General features: G+C 46.8%; 1 protein-coding gene across 2 annotated transcripts in view; it reads left to right on the top strand.

Annotated features, from left to right (window-relative positions):
* Positions 1-3499: 3499 nt before the first annotated feature.
* Positions 3500-21629, top strand: part of Tafa1 (TAFA chemokine like family member 1) — a 395319-nt gene continuing 377189 nt past the window's right edge. Inside the window, exons 1-2 of one of the 2 annotated variants that reach the window (XM_058573026.1) lie at positions 3500-3982; positions 5909-6029. In XM_058573026.1, the coding sequence (XP_058429009.1) occupies positions 5912-6029 (118 nt within the window). In that variant the 5' untranslated portion in view covers positions 3500-3982; positions 5909-5911. The remainder of the gene's footprint in view (positions 3983-5908; positions 6030-21629) is intronic. The other variant, XM_046425704.2, reaches the window with a different exon arrangement.

Below are 21629 nucleotides of genomic sequence, written 5' to 3'. Positions count from 1 at the left end.
ATGAGGGGTTCACAGTGGACCCAGACTCATGGGTTGCCCCAGAGACTGTCAACAAAGAAGCTAGCTTTAAAGGCTACCTATGGAAGGCACACAGATTCCAGATAAGGGACAGGTCAGGGAGCCTTTTATCCGCGTCACCAGTTCCATTGGCCAGTTGGAACGGAGCAAGGAGTAGTACCAGAGCCGCGGAATCGCAGTCACAGTGTGTTATTTCAAGAAACGCTCAGAACTGATTTAGATGGCGTATATCTAAGCCACTTTAACTTGGATTGGACTGAAACTTGGAACGTTTCTTAGTCCAGATGTAATTTATTTAAATTCCTTTAGTTGTTTTTCAATTTAGAAATATGCAGAGACATAAAATTTTGCATGTCTCACATTTTCCCCCCTGCACATTTATGAATTAAAATCAGCCAGTTTATTAATTGGCTCTTCTGAAACTGGGAGGGCAGCTCTCATTTCTAATGAGAAGAGAGAAGAAGTGTGATATCCACGGGACGAAGTCCTTCCTGCCCTTGAACAACTGATGCCTGGTGGGGCCTGTGGCCTTATGTTGGATTCGGCCCTTCTAGAGGGCTACAAGTCAGTCTCACCGAGTATGTGCCAGGGCATTCTTTCTGAGGACATCTGTAGTCACTCATAGTGACAGTTACACTCCACAACTACAGTTGTAGCCTTCCAGCACAAGGATTCCACAATCCCGGCTATTGTTCTCTTCCTTGGGGGGTTGACAGCTTACATCCTCTATCCTCCAGCCCCCTGGGGCCCCACTTTCTGTTATGCAGGACACTTTGTTGAATGCTCTTGGTTATTTAGATATTCTGAGGGTTTCAGCTTTACCAAATGCCTTCATGGGGATTTTCTTCTGAATAAATGTGGGTTTCTCCATGGGAGATGTTCTGTGCATATACGTTGACCATATTACATTCAGAATATGTATCTTTAGGAATTTGGCCTGGAATGATTTGAGCATCCAGATGCTTGTAGCATCCAGGATTTATGAGATTGGGTGGGTAAGACCACAGTCCTACCATCCTCTGCCTTCCAGACACTGTGAGGGCATGACAAAATGGCGGAACAGAGGGTGACCACAGGTCACACCAGTGATCAACTCAAAACCCCTGCTTGCAAGAGTCCTGAGGTGTTCTGGCTGCAATCATCAACTCTTTGGCTTTATCACAACCCTGATCAAAAAATCTCCAGTGGATTTCTATTGCAGTGGGTTCTGTGAAGATAAGAAATTTGACATGTCTACCACTGTCTCTCCTCACAGCTTAGGGTATACAAGGAACATAACATTTCAATTAATAAGTGAACAATACAGGTCTTTATCAGCCAGTTTTAATTAGGTTGTGGTACAACAACAAACAACTCCCATGTCTCCATTGCTTGAGCAACAGAGTCTTTCTTTTTCACTATCTGCATCCACCATGGCAGGATAGGGGAGACAGACTCTCCTCATTGGTGTCTCAGGGATCCAGGACAATCCTGGGGCTAGTCTCTGTTCTAGAGGCAAAGAGAGACCTGGAAAGCGTTGGGCTGTTGAGTTATAATTGTTTGGCCAGGAAAAAAAATGGAACTAGTTGTTCCAGTCTTCTCATCTTTTTTTTTAAATTCTCAATAATGTTTACCTGTGTACCTGAAACATAATCCATAAGTTTATGCTTCATGCTGAGTAAGATGAATTGAATTGTAGTGAAGTAACCATTGTTGATGCTTAATTGAATCCCTAGAAATTAAAAAACATAATGGTTCGTGTTCAAAATGGTAGCCCTTGTTAGCAAAAATGAATTTCCTTTTAATTTTAGTTCATTAGCATACCAAAAACAGAATTGAAAACAATCCTGGGGCAAAGACTTGTATGTTCTATTTGTATATTTCAAATGCCTGGCAGAATAAATGCCTCTAGAATAAATGAATAATAATTTTTGAGACTGTCTTAATGTTAAAGAAGAAGTAAGATAGGGTTTCTAAATTATTTTTTCCATGAGATGTTTTTATCTGAGTGTTGTAGAGATGGGCTCTTGTGCCAGATCCCTTGGGATGGAACCCAGTCCTATCACTTAGGAGCTGTGTTACCTTGAGCAAGGTTTTTTAGAGTTCTGCCTCCCCTCACATTCCCCATCTGTGAAATGGAGAGTGATACAAATACCGCCCTATGAGTTAGTCAAAGGGATTCCACAGTATTGCCCAGGACAGGGATGGAGGAGGGCTCATGTGATGGGGGTGGACCGGCCCGCTGCAGCGATAGCATGTATTGTCATTTAACCTGACACTGCATGGTCAGTCTACATTCTGTATACACCCTCACTGAGACAACGGTGAGGAACCACAGAAACAGAACACCCAAGGCCAGTCAGGACTTCATCCCAGTTATTTTTGCCTGCAAGATGAACATTTATTGCAGAACTGAAATCTGGTTAGTGGAAGGTGTGATGGATGATCGTCATTGCTCTAACGAGCTCTTAGGGGTGTTTGGTGCGACCTGAAAGGTCCGTGGGAAGGACTGACGAGTGTCGAGGACCCCTTGCTTTTCACTTGGTGTGACCCGAGGAAGGAGCCCGGTTTCCAGAGACGCACTGCTGTTTTGGCACTTCTTCATGCCAGCGGAGGCAAGGAGTCATCTGAGGAATTCTGAGACGTTTTTGAAGAAGGAGTACGATGAGGACGACTTCCATTTTGAAAGCCCCACAGAAGAGGAGAGAGAAGGAGCCCAGCAGTGGGGAGCACAGCTGTCTCCTTTTCTACTTTGTCCTAAGCATCTGACACACAGTAGGTGCCTTATGAGTGATTTGCAGAGCAGTGGAGTGAGTATCCAGAGAATCCTTGCTGGTGCCCTCTGTAAGGGAAAAGTAGGCCACCTGGCATGCATCTTTGAAGTTCAAGTCTAACCACAGCACTTCCAGAGCAGAACCGGTTCAGACCAGAGCACTAGCAACCAGGTGAAGCTCTGCGTGCCCCCACCCCCAGCATCATACTTCAGGGAGAGCAAAAAATTTTTTAAAAAGAGCCTTGAGCATATCCTTCATTAAAATCCAGTTTTCAATGCTAAAAATGACATTTCTATTTATTAAACATTAAAAAAAAAACTCTGAAGGTTTTTAGGAAGGTAAACATCTCTATTGTATTCCAGATATATTGTATTCCCAGATTTAGCTGCCAAAGTAACCAACAGAATTAAATCCGTATCCGCCTAACAGTGTTTTTGGTTAACATACTGGCTAAGAGAACATTAAGAGGTGAGAAAGGGCAGATATTTCACTTTCCCATTTACTGTTGGAAGTGGAGCACCCATTAACACTATCAGTGTTTCGCAGAATGCTTTTTTCCTTTTGTTTCTCCTTCCCTCTTCAGTCTTTTGGCAAAGAATGGCATCAGAAAAACCTTTCACAAAACACATCAGGCAGCCTAGGGTTAAAGTGCTGCCTGAGTTGTGGAAGAGCCGGGGCGGTGTGAGGATTCGCCAGGCTGCAACAGAGGGTAATGTCACTTTAAGACATGTGGTACTTTGGAGAGGAGGGATGTATTGAAACAGACTCCTGCTACTTACAGCGCAGTATAGCAGCCCTGCTCCTACATTTCCCTGCCCGACTCTGCCGGATGCACTGGCGTGGGGCCGGCTGGCTGACGACTGTACGCTGATCCCCATCAGGACCCTGTGCATTATCTCACCATATCTCACCCTCACTTCAAAGGTCTCGGCAGGCAGAGGTGACGCCAGGAGATGATTTAAAGGTGAAGATGACAAGCTTTCCACCTCCCAGAGCCTGGCTCCTTTTCTGACAATACCGATGTCTTCTTTCCTGGGAAAATAGGGTCGGAAGAGAAGAACATTTTTTTTTTTAATTTCTGATTGAGAAGACTGTTCTGAAGCTCTTCCTTTTTAGCATCTCAAAATTGTGGCACAGATGGATTTTAAAAAGTGTTAGATCTTTCCAATGAACACTCATAGAGTGCTCTGCTCTTGGCTGGATTTTTTCAGGTAAGAAGCCTCTTTAAAGATTTAAGGTTTCAGAAAGCAGATTTGAAACATATTCAAACCCTGTGTAGAGAACTGTGCACGGCTGGATGCATTATTTGGGGAGACACTTATTAGCACGGAGACAAGCTCTCCTTAAGAGAGTGAGCCAGGAGACTGTTATGCAGGAGCCTCGGAAGTAACACTGATAATTAAAGAAGTTAAATGGGAAAAGGGAAGAGTTGCAAATATCCGTTTTGAGTGCTAAAATCTATGTGGGTGAAGAAATGAGAAGGGAAACAGTCAATAAAGAACTATTAAGTTTTGATGGTGGTGGGATTTTTTTTCAAGTTTGGATTCATTCTCGTTGCCTTTCAGCAGCGATTTGGGAGCAGCGACTGTGTACAGCCGTCACCCATGTTTTGTCTCCTGTAATGTTTGGGTATTGTGAAAAGGCCCTCGAGGTACTCATTTTAGGGTTTGCAGGAGGGTGTTGCCATGGGTTTCTACCAGGAGAATGCACCTGTGTTGCCCTGACAGTTCTGAAAACAATAAGGGGAAGTATGTTGTATACAAAAGTAAACAGTGGGCCGTGCATCTAATTGGAAAGTGAGTGGTCCATCTGAGTCACAGACCCGGCCTGGGTGGCAAGGGGCTGTTGGAAATAACGTGTCCCTACTTTGCACTTAATTATACTGTCAGCGTTTATCTATCTATTATAGTCCTCAAGCCTTCTCAGAGGCCACAGCTCTCTTCCTAAACCCACAAATTATCCTGTATTATGTGCAGTACATATGGGTATAGTGTATATTTTTGCTTTCTGAACATCACAGTTTTTGAAAAAGTGCCAATTTAGAATAAAGAAGCCACACTGGGAGGTCACTAGCAGGTTTTCAACATATATTTGAAATTCTCCGAGGGTATCATTTGACAGTGGAAAGGAAAGAGAGAAACGATCTTGGTTTCACAGCCTTTCTGCTTAAGAGAAAAGCATGTTGTTCTTGTAAAGCATGGATTCTTGCATAGAAAATGCCTCCTATCACAGGCTGAATAAAGGCCATGCTTCAAGTTTGATTAATCTGGCAATATGAAATGCAGCATAAGGTGTTGTTTGAGAAATTGGACAATATGTAGCGCAGTTGAGCCTCGGTAGCTCCTGTGAGCCTCATAGGTGCAGATAAGACTGTCAAAGTTTCAGCGCCTGAGAAAAGGTATATGTTCATCCATAAATACATAACCACCTGTGTATGCATATTCATCAGCACTCTACAACAAATGCCACGGTGGAGTCTTAGGAGGCAAAGAAATACTGTAAATTACGGTTTGCTCCAGGATAGAAGCATAAGATCTTGCATCTGCAACTCATTCTGGCTGAAGACAATTCCTTCTGATTTTAAGTCCAGCCAGAAAGATCAGTTCTATCGGGAGATTACAACATGCCTCTGAGAAATGATTACTTGGTTTAGAAGACGGCATTGTGATTAAAAATTCATGACTGTAGAATTAAAAAAAAAAAAAAGAAAAAGAACCCACTCTTTCCTTTAAGGCTTATGTCAGACTTGCAATGAAGTTAGAATGAACAGGAGCCTGAGCTTTTCAATGCTGGAATGACGGCAGTTTTCAAATTGTTGTGTGAAACAGGATTGCTAGTTGGCATATGATGCTTCCAACTGCCTAATTGATAGTCAGAAACTTTATTTTTGTATTTTTTTTTTGGCAATCCTTGGAGTTTTATTTTGTAGCATTTTTTTTAAAAAAATGTATGTACGATCTTCTGGAAAAGGTTTTCCCTTGGTCCCACTTTGTGGCATGACCTCTGCTGGACACTGATGCTAGCCAGCCAAGAAGCAAAGGAACATGACCTCCGCGACTCCCTGCCCTCACCAGTGGTCTTGCCTGGACCTGGGGCTTGCAGCAGTGCTAACCTCTCTTGCTGTTTCTTCTCTTTAGAGAATGGCCATGGTCTCTGCGATGTCCTGGGTCCTGTACTTGTGGATAAGTGCCTGTGCCATGCTGCTCTGCCATGGGTCCCTTCAGCACACCTTCCAGCAGCACCACCTCCGCAGACCAGGTAAGGGAGCTGCTCCTTCCTCAGCCCTCTGGTCCCGCCGCTCGGCCCCTCACAGATGGAGAGTGCGAGTACGTGTGGGCAGCTGCATTCCAGAACATTCTGCCGGTTTGGTGCTCTGGGGGAAGGAGAGGGAACAGACGTGCCTGGGAGGCATTTCTATCAATCTCTCAGAACAGGCGGATCTCCAAGTGACCCCAGCCCTTTCCACACACCTCGACGGGTGGAAGCCATTTGTTTTTGGATGCTTTGACCAATGGCAAAATGTTCCACAAAAGGTGGAATAACTTTCAAGACTCGAGGAGTCTTAGGGAAGCACAGTGTCACCTTTGCCCGTCTGTCCCTGGCATGCTTCCTCACTGGGTGTAGATGCTACCGTCAATCCGTGTGTGGTGAAGGATTTTAGGGGGAGGTAGTCCCCAAACTAACTTCAGAACTAAGTTGTCAGTGAAAGAGAAACTAAAGAAAGAGAGATGTGCTCTTTCTTTTCTGGTTAAAGCGCCTCCTGTCCTCTCTCCTCCCCTGGGTTCCTCTGGTATGCTCGGTACGCTCCGCCCTAGGCGCCCCCTCCTCCTTTGTGGCATGCTCCGGAGGAGCCAGTTCCCTGTCCCCTGATTTTCTGGCTCTCGGTGGTGGCATTCTTTTCCACTCTCGGTGCACAGTGTGTTTCCTGCTCTTCCCTGGCCCCCTCTACAGCCTGGGCTTCCCCCCTCAGTCCCTCCCAGCGCGCTCTCTTACCTTCCCTGCGCCCCCACCTTCACCCTCCGCGGCCGCCCGCCCTCCGGGGGTGGGGGACCAGTTGCGCGCCCAAGTTCTGACCTCCGTGGGGACTGCTTCGGCCCTCCACCCTCCCCAAATGTCTTCCACCCCCTCGCGCGGCTTCCTTCCCCTGCTGCGGTCCAGCGGCTCTGCCCGGCTCTGCTGCGGCCTGGACGCCCCGGGCTTTGGGTACAGCCCTGCGGCAGCACCCGCAGCGCTCCCCCGCCAGCAGCTGTGCCCGCCAAGGGCTGGCGAGCAGGTGCAGCGAGATGCTCAGCAGCACCAGGCTGCAGGCGGCGCCCGTGCTGCGGCTCGTGCTTCGGACCCGCCGGGAGGAGTCGCAGTGTCCAGAGTGGCCAGGCCTTCAGGAGCAAGGCGGGTGGCCGGTGCGGGGTCAAGGTCCGGCCGAGGGGCAGGCGGGCGGCTCCAGCCCCCCTCAGCCTGCCTTGGTGATGCCAGCGCCCTGGTCCAGCCCGATGCAGAACTGCTGACCCCGGAGCTTGGGAGTCCAGGTGGAAGTAACAAACGTGGGTGTGAGCATCCCTTAATCACGAATCTTCTTGGGCAGAAAATGCTTTGACTTGTCACATGGTCGTGCAAATAAGGCGGGAAATCTGCCCTCATTGCAACACTAATAGAAAGAATTCCCGAGAGACAAGGCGTTGGAAGGGTTCATACCAACTGGGTTTCATGTTCTGCCAGTGGCTGTGACCCCCACCCACTTTGCCTTGGAGACTGAAGTTCAGAGGGGCTGGGTGACTTGACTCAGACCACAGAACCAATAGCTGCAATTGCCAAGGGGAGTCAGTCCATCTGATTTCCGCCCAGAGACCTGGGACCATAGGAGGGGAGCACATGGAATGGCCTCTTAAAGGAGGTGAATAATATAATATTCATGATATGCCAATGCATGGGCCTCTTTGAGTGTTCAGCCCATTCTGGGAGGTGGCACTTGGACAGGGAACAGCAGAGCTCAGGACTGACTGCCATCTCTGTCATTTAACATTAGTGAGGTGACCTTGGGCAACTGACTTTTTTTCTCTGAGCTCATTTCCCATCTGGAGATACGTTGAGGATGTAAATAAAATGACTTCCCAGAAACCCCTTTGTAAACTGTAAAGCTCTTCCGAAGTGTTGGTCATTGCTGGCATCCCTCTTGGCAGACAACCACCTGCAAGCCAGGGATGCTGAATGAGTCAAGTTTTACTGTGCACATAGCTAAGAGTACACAAAGCTAGGACCCCCTCCCTAAAGGGTTGTGGCTCCGTGGTAGTGCACTCATCTGGCATGTGTGAGGCACTCGGTTTGATCCTCAGCACCGCATAAAAATAAATAAATAAAGGTATTATGTCCATCTACAATTAAAAAATATATTTTTTTTAAAATCTGTTTTTTTTTAAATCACATGGAACATGGCTACAACATAACCACCAAATACTATTTATCTTTATGCACTGTGTAATCATAGACATGGTACAGTTTACCATGAGCATTCGTATTGTTTATTACCAATCAATCAGCGTACAGGTTTGTTTTTCTCTCTCTCTCTCTTTTTTTTTTTATAACAGTTTAAGGATATTATGTGTATCAGAAAACTCCTGTCTTTAGGATTTCTTTTTTTTTTTAAAGAGAGAGAGAGAGAGAGAGAGAGAGAGAGACAGAGAATTTTAATATTTATTTTTAGTTTTCAGCGGACACACATCTTTGTTTTTTGTATGTGGTGCTGAGGATCGAACCCGGGCCACATGCATGCCAGGTGAGCGCGCTACCGCTTGAGCCACATCCCCAGCCCCTGTCTTTAGGATTTCTATTAAAGCATCATATCTGTTATCTGAGAAGTACATATTGGGTTCTGTGCTGAAATTAAGCCCAGTGCTTGTTTTCCCATTCTGTGCCCTTGAATTTGTGTGTTACCAACCAGCATGGAAGAGCTGGGCGTCAGATACCCAGGAATCTGCAGCAATAGAGCCAGGGCCAAACCCACATGCTGACATTGGAGACCCATCTCAGCTTCACTGTAGAAATGAAGAAATCATAAATACCCGTTTTTAGATGCAGAGATTAAAATGATATTAAACTGAAAGTCCAGTGGTTCTACAAAATATGATTATTCAACTTTCCTGGGTTTTCAACAATAGCTCCAAAGATTAAAGTAATAGATCTTGGTCAGAGAAATATTCTAGATTATTTCAGTCTCTTTAATACAATCTTCTGTTTTGATTTTAAGAGTACAAATATGCTTTTTTGGGGTGAGAGTGGTGACGTTTTCCTTTGTGGGTCTTAAATCTTCAAGGACAGTAATGAAATGTGTATGAAAACAAGAAAGAAATCGGGGCCAGTAATCTGCGACAACCCACCCCTAAATGAGCAAATAAATAAATAAATAGCTGGATAAATGAGCAAAAGGGGAAAACATAATCTCATTTTCTCAAATCGGTTAAAACAAGTGACATGATGAGAAAAAACGAGGCACCGGCAGTGCCTGGGTTTGCTACATTTGCCTAAGCTTGAAAAATCGCCTCTTCATGAAGCAGGAGCAGGCGGACTCCGCGTGCATACCAAGTATCTGAGAAATGTGCAAAATGACAAATCTTTCACTTGCGCCCCAGCCGAGGGGGAGAGGGGGCTCCACGGCCGCCCTCACCTGGGAGGAATGGCTGCCCCCTCCCAGCCTCCCACAGGCGGCTTCCTGTCCCCTCCTCACTGAGATTGATGGCACTCCCACCGCACGCAGCCAATTTCAGTCTCAAGAAATAATGGGCCGCACTGACAGATGAGTGGAAGTGGACGCCTGGCGCCCCTCGTGTGTGCTGCACCTGGAAGGCACAGCCGGCCACCAGGGTCCTTTAGGGGAAATGGTTAGAGGTTTGGGCCAATGTCTGCTGTCATCACATGGAATTGGGACAATGTTTTTGTGAGGCCGTGAATTTGTGATCTGTCTTCTTGGTGCGGTGGGTTTGTACACAAACAGAATGAGAATGTGTTAACTAGAAAGCTGACGGATTTTAATGTATTCGCCCGCAGTCTCTAAGCCCTTCCTATTTTTCATATTTATGGTATTAGGAATGCCCCATTTATTTTCACTTAACTCACTAGTTAAGGAAGATTAAAACAGTCAATCAAATGAAAGTGAATTTCAAAATTATAAATGAGTCAAAAGGGCTGTAGATTAACAGATTTCATAATTTCAGTAATTTAATGTTTGGCCAGACCCGGTTGTTGTTTGGGGAATGATGTAGGCGATCACCTAACCTGAAGGGTGTTTGTGCCTGGTGTTTTCCATGGTGACTCTCTAGGGAGGACACGGCACTCTGTGTGAAAACTCAGAGTTGTGTTTGTGTTGTTGCAGGTAATTAAAGCTGGCAGCTTCAGCTTTGCGTGCTCACCCGCGTGTGCATAACAGGTGTGAAGGGATGAATGGCGTGCCAAACGTAGCCTTCTAATTTGGGGTTAGCTTCTCCTCCTTATGGAGGTATGAGTTATGGCAGCAGCTTTAATGGTTACTTAGATTTAGGTGTGTGGGTAGATGTGTAGGGGGTGGCCTTAAAACTTAATAAAATAGGGATCATCTCAAAATTCTTCAGCAAGAAGAGAGGTTCTTTGGTGATTTAAAATTGTGTAGATAAATTACAGGAGACAAGGAGTCATAAGTATATAATGAATCACTGATTCTTGAGTCATTGCTATTTTATTGACAGGGGTGTGTGGAATTGATATAAAGAAAGATTACCCTAAATAGGATCATCTATGTAATTTATACTCGACAGGATTTAAGGCTACATTAAACAAGCTGTGTGTGTTAGAAGTATTCATTGAGGACTTAATTATTACATACTGAACGTCACCATCCATTTTGATGTATGGCATTTTTTTTTTTGTTAAATTATTTGAAAGCATTCTTATATTCTTTACACTTAGTTTTACCTTGCTATTAAAAATTGCTTTCTAGAAAGCTGCTTGAGGAATATGCATTAGAATACCAAGATACATTACAATAAAGGGCTGGTCTTATAATTTTAACATAAAAGAAATAGTGGACACACCAGTGGTTCCATACTGGCTTTTTAAGAATGCCTCCCAGAGCAGGTGGCTAAGCGTAGTGAATTGGTCGGAGGATTAGAGCAGACAGGCTGTTATTTGGTGTAAGCTGGTGTAGTGATAATCCATTGATCCTCTGATTGATGATATTGACCTCATCCTAGAGTCAGAACTCAGCTATGGACATTTGCTAAAACCCCCAAACATCGAAACCAAGTAGAGAGGCAAATAAGCATTTCTTATCAATCCTGTGAATTTATCAGAAACTGTACCATACTACACACATGATTACTGATTTGAGCTCAGGCCTACAGCTTCCGTTCACAGTTAAGGAAAACAGCTGTTACACCACACTGCAAACAAAGATAACAAGAATTAGCACAAATGAATGCTCACGTTCAGTTGCTAATTTCTTAAAATTCATTTACGATAATAATTTGAGCTCATTTTAAAAATTCTTTCCATTTGCCTTGTGTCAAAACCTCAGAGTTCAAGCACATCCACACAGGTGAACCATTTTTTTGAAAATCATTTGGTAATGTCTCTCAACGTGTGAAATGTGTAAGCCTCTACACACATTTCTATTTCCAGAAGGCTACTACTGAGATTACTGGATGAGTGTGAGAGGATGTATACTTGTTAAGGTACAGTCATTGCAACGATGGTTTTAATTGCAAAAAATAAGAGAAAGTTTCACCTCCATCAAACTCCTACTGGTAAAGCGAATCGTGGCACATCTCCACTGGTGTCGCCACTGCACAGGCCGAGATGTGCGTATGTGTGCTGACGTGGAGAAACACCCAAGATGTGTCACTGAGCGAAGAAAACAGGGAACAGAGTACACTGTGGAGAATGATTTTGGAAGAAAAAAAATCATACTTGTCCATGCACAAAACAAATGTCAGACTGGATGTGGACAGTGTTTACGTGGACTGGCTACCTCCAGGGGCAAGACTGGAATGGCTACACTTTGACTCCCCGTAATTCTGCATTTTTTTTTGGATTCATCATTGGCATTAACATCTTTTGCTTTTTAATGAAAAGCTTAACATGTTAGGCATAAAGAGTTTTAATGGTAAAGTTAGAAATATGCCAAACGGTATTTCTAGATAAAGAATCAATAAGGGGGTATTGGTAAGACAATTCTGGGAGGCGCTTCTCCTCCTAGGAGCCTTGATGTAGTGAGATGTCTAGGCCGGCTTCCTCGAGTTGTGGTTCCTGGACCCTGGACCCTAAGACGCCCCAGGGATCAGCGTTGGTGGGCTGCCAGGGAGCCTCTTGTGCACTGTGTGTTCTGCTCTCAGAGACTGGTGGCACCCGCACCTTCTGGAAGGATCTGCGGTTGAGAGGTCTGGTTTTGTACAATGAAGATTTTCCAGACTTTTCTTTGTTTAAATTTAGATTTCAGCATTTACAGCGTCTATTCAGATCACGGGCATTGAGAAGTGTCTGTCAAGGCAATTCTGGAATCTGGTGCAATTCACCATTCTTCTTTTTCCCACTGAGGTACTTAGCATAGAGTGGGTGCTCAGGAAGCACTTCCAGTCATTAGGGGAGGGGTCTTAAACTCTCCCTTTGGTGCTACCACTTGTGTGTGAGTGAGTGGGTGTGTAAATGTAAGATGAGATGCGTATGTATCTGTGTGTGTTTGCAACTCATTGACCTCTCAATGCAGTCGTGTGACAGAACATTACTAATTACTTCCAAGTGTAGTCAGACGTTAAGTCCCTCTTACTGTTCGTCACAGGATGGGCACTGCCCCATCACCGTAGAGTTGAAAAACACTGGTGTTGAGGGACCCAAGAGGAAACTTCCCTTAATAAATGGGGACGGTTCTTTTACTTCCCAAGTCTTTCGAGAGCAAGAGAAAAATCCAGTTCATCTTTGGAGCAGAGAGGACCTGACAGCAGATGAGCAGTTTTTTTCTTTCTTTAGGGTAAAGAGAAAATGAATTATTTCATTAACCATTTGTATAAATTAATTAAATTTCCAAAGAAAATGTCCTCAAAGCACACAGGAAGCTCCCTTGGCCCATTGTTTCTTTCTCCTTCCTGAAATGAAGTCCTAGAGAAAGAAAAGAGGAGAGGTGTACTCAGAGGGGTTTTCCTGAGGCAGATCCCTGCTTCCTGCAGGGAACGGTCAGACCAGGGGTCGCCCTGAGTGGTCCACAGGAGGGAAGGCCGCCCCCACCCTCAGGTAGGCTCTTCTGCGGATGTCCCTCCTGGCAGCCAGCTCCGTGGCACCCCTGTAGGCCTTCCCTGCTAGGGTGCCTCCGCGTCATTCAGTAAGGAGCCTCAGCCTGTGGAGTGGGCCAGCGTCCCAAGAGTGGGCTGATGGAGTCACGGGCTTCCAGTGAAGATGTCACCTCCCAGATTAGCTGAACCACTCACAGTGGGGAAAGTCTTCCTGCTGAGACTCACCCCACGTCCTGGAGTAGGGTCAGCGGGCACGCTTCCCACGAGTCAGCCCAGGAAGGTATTCAGGAAGTATGTGCTCAGAGACTAGGCTGGGCCAAGTGAGAACCTCCTCTCCTCCCAAATTCAAACACTGGCGGGAAGGGACCGCCTGTAGCCTCCTGTGACGTCATACTAGGAGGAACCAGTGTGGGAGTCGGAGGCCGGGCCTCCAGATCTCCCTCAGCTGAGGGACCAGAGCTGTGGGGCTGTTCCTTGGCTCATGCATTCTGTTAGCTGATGAGGTTCTGACTGTCCCAAACTGATTTGTTCATCTTACCCATTTGGAGCAGTGGGATTCAGTATGAAATTACCTTTGTGATTTAAAGGAGCCTTGTGCTGAGACCACTTGACAGTTTTCTGGGTGGTTTCATAGGTGGCAAGGCAAGGCCTTCAGGGCAGCAGGAAGGAGCGAGCCTGGGGGCCTGGCATTGGGAAATGCTGCGCGTGCGGCACCTGAGACGGGCCCGGGCGAGCCGACCACAGACATTCCAAGGCAGGCCAGAAACGTACTCCGATGTGTGATTTCCTTACCTGGTAAGAGTCAGGTGGGCCAAACTGACACTAAGGGCTCTCCTACCTGCAGACCGCCAAGGTACAGCCTCAGCCAAGGTTGTCTCCCACGCCTACCTCTCGTGGTTCCTAGTGAGTGTGCTGAACAGGTAGTGGGCCCAGAAGACACGCCCCAGGCCCACCTCCTCAGCCTGCCTTCCTGCTGTGGCACTCTGGTCCTACCTAGGAATGCCCCCCAGGATGGAGCACTGCGCCGCTTAGCCCTTACGGCCCCCAGGGTTTAGCCGGGGCTTCTAGAAGCAGAGCTTTTGCCTGATGAAGCCAGCGTTGTAATCAGAGGTCTCATTTGAATCTCAGCTAAAAATCAATTAATTTTATTTTAGATTAAGGTTTGGGAGAAATAGTAATCAGTAAGTGTAATAAAACAGAGATAAGCACCAGGCAGCACAGTGATGCCTGTATAAAACTCTTAATTTAATCTTTTATTAAAGTTCTCAAACCCAGTTTGTAGCCCACTGGTGGGTTATAAATCTCTCTTGAAACCCAAACTTTCTTCTTTGTTCTTTGGGGCAAATGATTCACGATTTCATGTTCCTTAATTTGGTATGAGAATAAAGACGACTTATTAGTAAACTAAGTTATCATTCTGCTAGAAATGACCCATCACTAGGGTTCACTGGGCTTTCTCAACTTAGTGTTGAACCAGGAAAGCTGGCTGTTAGCTCTTGGAAACACTGCAAATAATTAGGACCCATCCAATTTCAGGAAGGATAATGTGTCATCAGTGTATCGTGAGTGTTGTCTCAAGTTGCTAATGATTTTCAATTGCTGTGGTCTTTGCTTTTTAATTATAAATTAATGTTGGTTTGGTGAGTTTCCTCATTATCAATTAGTTTTTCTGTGCGCTCTCGGGTTAACTATGTAGTGGAGGTGACGCATATTTGCATATTTTGCACTTAAATTTTTAAAAATTTTTGTTCGATTTTTTTTTTCTGACAACTAGATGATTTGGTCAGCTTTTCTTAACTGCAACTAATATACCTGACAGGAGCAATGTAGAGGAGGAAAAGTTTTAGAGGTCTTAGTCCATAGATGGCCAGCTCCATAGCTCGGGCCTGAGGTGAGGCAGAACATCATGACAGAAAGGGCATGGAGGAGTCAGCAGCTCAGGACGTTGACGATGAGGAAGCAGAGAGAGAGAACTCTTCTCACCAGGGACAGAATATATACCCTAAAGGCATGCCCCCAGTGACCCACCTCTTGCAGCCATACTGTACCCTTGAAGTTACCCCCAGGTACTCACATCAGTGGATTAATCCACCTGTTAGGTCACAGCTCTTACGGCCGAATCATACTCACCTCTGAACATGCCTGCATTTTCTCACACATGGACTTTTGGGGGGTGCCTCATATCTGAACCATAGCAGTAGAATCTCACTCATTCCTGAACGGCAAAGGTAGGCTCAGAGATGGTTAAGGCACATTCTTACTGCTGACAGACGTGTCTGTCACCACTGTAAAATGTGCTGTGTGGCAGCCCTTGTATGGCAACAGCATTTAGTCCCTGCCTGTGAACCCCCGCAGCATACTCTTGTGATAGGTGACATTTAAAAATCTTCATGTTCATAGGGGAATCATTTTATAACCCAGGAACATGTCAGTTGGCTCATCATGTCTTGTAGAAATAATTAGTGATTGATAAATACTTCTTTCTAAGAATTTGTCATCTGAGAATTTCCCGCCAGGAAGTAGGAACAGGTGGGAACTAGATGTTTCACCTCTTCTGGGCACTGTGGTCAAGGGGTTTGAAAACCATTTCTGTTCAGAAATTCTAATTGGAGACTGGTCTTCATGGAACTCAGAATTTAAAAAAACAGATAATGTAGTAAAAAAAATCAGTAACTCAAGCCCCTTATTTTTTGAAAATAAAACGATGAAGCTGTGAACGTGCCATTTGGAAGTTTCCCAGATGAAGTCTTTGAATTGGTTTGGTAGCCTCTCGTGGCTCCTCATCCGCAGGAAGTGCAGGGCGCCACATCCTGGAGAGATGTCTGGGATCCAGGTCACTGGGTGAACATTTGTAGGACAACACTTTTGACAGCTGCTCCCAGGATTGTCTAGTGGGAAGGGCAGATTTATGGTATGCGTGTTTCCAGCCCCTACTTCCATCCTTCTCAGGCCCACGTAATCAATAACAGTGGTCTTTCCTGCAGGGCCTGGATGTGATCTTGGAGTCTTCCCCCGTCCTTCTCTCCACACTGTCTATCACGTGGTTGACATGGGCGTGCAGGAGTCGAGCCTTAGACCATCCCTGATGAGGGTAAATCGGCTGATCATCTTCAGAGCTCCTCTTTATCCAAAAAGAAAAGGGGGGGGAGCATTCCACAATACCCCTTTTTTAAACTAGAAATGAACACCATTTTAATTGAATCACGTTGAAGTGGAAAGTGTCACCCATTTTCAGTGGCTACCTTTGTTTTCATAGTGGTTTCAGACAATTCTGATGGCTGAGAGCTGCAAGACCTTTTTTTTTTGTCCCCCCAGGAAATGTTGACTCCTTCCCCATTCCTCTCTGACTCCACGCCTGAGTGCGAACCTGCTTGTGATATAGGCAATAACTGAGCGGGATGTGGGTGATCTTAGAGCAGAGAGCAGATCATTCTGAGCAGAGATAGTAACTCTGGACGCCCTCGTGAAGTGGGTGATCTTGTGTTGGGTTTTGAAGCCTGGTTAGGAAGTCGACTGGTGGGAAGAGGTCAGGGGTCCCCTGGATTGCCAGGGGAGCAGAACAAGTACAGACTGGAGACAGGCCAGCAGCCCAGGATGACCAGAGGTCCTGCCCCAGTTAAAACACATTTTGTATCGGTCCGATTAAAGCAAAAGCAAGATTTATTTTCCTACTTACTGCTTCCCAATGTAAAGGCTGCCTTATCAGTGCCCAGAGGTGATGATAGATGGAGAACTAGGCGAGACAGAGGGGAAGTGCCCAGTGTCACAAAGAAGATCAAGTCCGTTAATTACCAGAGAAGCAGCCGCCTGGCTCCAGCCAGACTCGGAGCCCCAGGACTTTCTCACCTCTGCATTATCATCTTTGTGCCCTAAAAGATGAGCTATGTTGCTAGTGTTGATTTTAAGTAACTGGCTCTCATATTAAAGGAAGCTCTGTATCTTTAACTCAAAGCCCAAGGAGAATAATTTTTAAAATACAACAAATTTAATACTTGGTATTTAACAAATGTTTATTGACCACTCCTAGGTGCAGGGAATTATGCTTCCCCAGAAGTAATAAACATGTATTTTGTAACACTGTATAATACACTGAGTTCTGAGATCCCCACCAGATTATAGCTCTGTGAACGGAGAGGCTTGGCCATCTCCAGTGCCAGGAACACAGTCAGACACAGAGGACAAGCAAATTTTTTTTGCTTGCTGAGTGAATGAGTGGGTGGTACTGGACATCTAAAATCCTTACACTAGCCTCATGAGGTGGAACGTCTTCCCATCTTACCAACAAGGAGAAACCCTAAAGGAACAAGTTACCTGGGTCATTCATGGCCATCCATCAGGCAGAAGAGGGCAACCTGGGGACTTCTGTGGCCTCTGAATAGTGGTTGGGGTTCCTCAGGGCCTGCTGTGAGGCCTCACCTCCTTCCTCGGCTAGGACAGCAGGGCAGTGCTCTGTGGACACTCCTGCTGCCCCCTTGCACAGGCACAGTGTGGGTGCTCATGGGGAAGGTGAGCAGAGCAGGAAGCACTGGCCATCTGTGGACTCTGTGGGCTGTTCCTTGCACCTGGACAAGTTCTGCCTGCAGGGATGTCAGCAAGGCATCTTGATGGATGGAAACCACACAGTGCCTGCTATGTGGAGGGCCACCACGCTGCGTCTGCCAGGCAGGCCTGTCCTGCGGCGTTTTGTGTGGTCTGCAGCATGAGGGGCGGGGGAGTTATGGCAGAGTCATGCCCTGGTCTTCCTCTGCTGTGCACACAGGCCTGGCTGGGAGTGCGCTTTCTCTCCTTTACTCCTGGACAGCACTCCGTCTGCAAGTACCGTGAATAGGCCTCCAGATTCCAAGTTGCTTCCTCCCTCCTCCCTCCCTTCAGACTTAGGAGCGCCTTTTGTGCTCCATACCAGGAAGTTGCAGCACAAGGTAAATCTGCATTTATCAGACTGGGTCTCAGTTCAGATTTTCTGCTATACTTAAAATTGGAGTTATAAATCATTTACAGTGGAAAAGAATTCTCTCCAACGACAGTTTGGCTTTTTTGATAAGATTTTTTGGCATTTATCATGTTGAGACTTTATAAATTATGTAGAATATTGTAAAGTGGGCTGACCTTTCTGGTAAGTGATTTGATCATTGGCCGCAGCGTCTTTTTGCTAAAATATTGAATTTGCTGTCTTTCAAATAAAACTCGCCAGGCCTACAGCCCAATAACATGTTGTAGAAACTGCTTGTGTAATCAGACTAGAAATCTTCCTTTCCACTTCCTGTCACCATCCAGATAAATACCTTCCTCTGTTCTGGAAGTGGCCCCTGGCTGGGGATGGCGGTCTCCCGGCTCACAGCCCTTCCTCCCACAGTGATGCCGTCACAGGCAGTGCTAGTGGTTACAGCCTGTTTTGTGAACCCAGCTCAACCTCTGAATCCTTCCAAGCCTAGCCCTGCAGGCCCTGAGTTAAGAAGCAGGACAGGGATGGCTTCAGGACAGTCACAGATATGTGGAAGCTAATTCACAATATTTGGGGGGGGGGCAATAAGGAAGAATAGAGTTGCCTTAGATTAGGTGGAGGGGAGTCAAGGAGGGGAGGCGATAGGGAAATAGGAAGGACAGTAGAATGAAACAGACATTGTTACCTTATGTACGTACATGGCACATGACTATTCTGCAACGTGTACAATCAGAAAAAAATGAGAAATCATACCCCATTTATGTATATCAAAGTGCATAATTGCATTCTACTGTTATGTGTAACTAACACAAAGAAAAAAGACTTTAAAAATAACCATATATATATTTTTTTAAATCAAACACCCCTCCCCCAAGAACTGCCAGCTCCCGACACCTGCTCTACACACATTCTGTACACACGGGCTCACCGGTCTCCTTGTGAGATGAAACACAAGGTCTCTTCCTGATCTGGGCTGTCCATCCAATGGACCATACTGTCCATTTAAAACTTAGTGGTTTAAATAGTAAGGCAGGCAATGCTGAGGACTGGGATGGCTCCCGAGTGGGGCAAACACCCTGTAGGCTTGGCATGTGCTTGCATCTTGGGAACTGGGTCACGGGTTGGTCTGGGCATAGGAGACTTGTAGCTGACCTTACAGCCTTTGCTGCTGACAGCTCTCAGCCTGAGCAGTCCATGGGGAAGGAGCAGTGGGGGGTAACAGACAACCCAGAGACCACACCCACCTCTGTCATTGTAGTCCTTACTAGTGCAAGGTGTGCATGAGTCAGTGCAAGTCTCCTGCTTCACCCATAAAATAAGGATTCCCATGTCTAAAATCCCTACCATAGAGACTCCGGTAAGAGAGAAAACCTGAGTGCCATAGCAGGTGGGCACACATGGCACCTTTATATTGCTTACAGTGTAATTGTAAACACTTACATGGATGTCAGAACTCAGACCAAACAGGGGACTGCTTGGTTCTGACACAGGCACATTCTATCTCATGGTATTAAAAAGGGTGCACGTGGAAATTTTACAACCTGAAGTCTCTGAGCAGGTGGCCCCTGGCGTGTCCTCTATGTACAGTTGCCACTGAGGGCACTATTCAGGAGGCTGGTGGTGGAGAAGCCTGACCAGTTGACTCCAACACCTAACCACCAACTCTCCCATCCCAGGGTCGGCACTGCTGTGCTGTGGCTCTCGGGTGACATTTGTTGGCTGATAGTGTTTCAAGTCTCCCACGAACTGTACCCAGCCAGCACTGGCTCTCACCAAAGAGGTCCAAAGCCTTGCAGGAGCCTTGCTGAGTTCTTTGATAAAACTTTATTATCTCTTTTTAACTGTCCTCATTAACATACTTCAAAAATGCTGTTAAGTATTTCTGGCAAGAAGAGCATGTGAGTAATTCTACAGTAGTGTAAAGGATTTATTAATTATAATCTTTTCATGAGTCTATTTATATTCAATTGTGACATTAATAGGTTGCCAAAACAAACTAGAGCTAATTGTATTTAATTAAATTGTTGCAAACAAGTAAGGGTGGTTTATTACTATTGAAAGCAGAAAGCCCTATTGATGTCCTTGGTGCGCACAGGATTTGGTGGAAAGTTCTTTCTACTAGCTATGGCATCATTCATCAGCAAAAAGCAGTATAAAATGCTAATTAGGGAAAGCTGGATCCTGAGAGAGCTTTTGGAAGTACAAGCTCCCATAGTATTTGTAGTTGCATATCCAGTGTCAGGTCAATGGGGTTCCTGGAGGGGGTTCCTGGGGGGGGGGTTCCTGGGGGGGGTTCCTGGAGGGCAGACATCCCTGTCTCCTTCCAGCCCGCCCAGGAGCTGCAGACATCCATCTTACCTCCCTCCCTCTTTTCCTCTGCCCCTCCCTCCCTCCCTCCCTCCTTTCCTCTGTCCCTCCCTCCCTCTCTCCCTCCCTCCCTCCCTCTTTTCCTCTGCCCCTCCCTCCCTCTCTCCCTCCTTCCCTCCCTCCTTTCCTCTGCCCCTCCCTCCCTCCCTCCTTTCCTCTTTCCCTCCCTCCTTTCCTCTGCCCCCCTCCCTCTCTCCCTCCCTCCCTCCCTCCCTCCCTCCTTTCTCTGCCCCTCCCTCCCTCTCTCCCTCCCTCCCTCCTTTCTCTGCCCCTCCCTCCCTCCCTCCTTTCCTCTTTCCCTCCCTCCTTTCTCTGCCCCTCCCTCCCTCCCTCTCTCCCTCCCTCCCTCCTTTTTCTGCCCCTCCCTCCCTCCCTCTCTCCCTCTCTCCCTCCCTCCCTCTCTCCCTCTCTCCCTCCCTCCCTCCCTCCCTCTCTCCCTCCCTCCCTCCCTCCTTTCCTCTGCCCCCCTCCCTCTCTCCCTCTCTCCCTCCCTCCCTCCCTCCCTCTCTCCCTCCCTCCCTCCCTCCCTCCCTCCTTTCCTCTGCCCCTCCCTCCCTCTCTCCCTCCCTCCCTCTCTTCCTTCATGGGTGTGGTGGGAGGAAGCGTCTCAGATCTGGGTTGTGCCTTCCAGGAAAACAATGCTTCATACGAGACCTTGAGAGGTAGGAGTGGGCCCTCCCAAGAGCAAGTGAGGGGTTCAGACCAGGACGGATTCTCAAGAAGAAAGAGGAGTCCCTGTGGGTCAGGAGGCAGAGGGGAAGGTTGGAGGTTCTGGTTTGTCAAGGAGCAGACGACAGCAGGAGGAGAACAGAGGCAGAGTCTAGAAGAGCAAGAGGGAGTTAGTGCCCCGTCCCTGAGGGCCAGAGACCTTGGGGCGCCTTATGTGGGCTGAGTGAGCACCTGCTGTGTGCCTGGCCTGTGCCAGCACCTTGTCCTTGGTCCTCACACTTGACCACTTCACATACTCCTCTCGTCCTCTTTCCACCAGTGAGAGACCCGGGCCCAGAGGGGCTCAGCGGCCTGCCCACAGTGTGCGGCTGGCGAGTGGTGACGTGGATCTGAACGCGGGAGCCTGGCTCCAGACGCCGTGCGCAGGTGACGGCAGGAGAGAGGACGCCATTGACTTAGGTGGACAGTGATGGGAAGGAGACAGGAGACAGGACAGGACAGGTGACACCATGGTACCGTAACCGAACACGTGGTCCTGACAGCTTCACAGGACACCAGCTCGTTCCCTGCCCGTGTGGCTCTGCTCATGTTGGCTGCAGGCTGTGCCCCATGCCCGCGCTCTTCAGCCCAGAC

The sequence above is a fragment of the Marmota monax genome, unplaced genomic scaffold (genome assembly GCF_021218885.2).
Source record: "Marmota monax isolate L192 unplaced genomic scaffold, Marmota_monax_Labrador192_F-V1.1 WCK01_AAM20220418_F8-fsc00028, whole genome shotgun sequence".
In the NCBI taxonomy this organism is placed as follows: domain Eukaryota; kingdom Metazoa; phylum Chordata; class Mammalia; order Rodentia; family Sciuridae; genus Marmota; species Marmota monax.
Note: the sequence above shows the minus strand (reverse complement) of the source record. Positions and strands in the feature narration are given on the sequence as shown.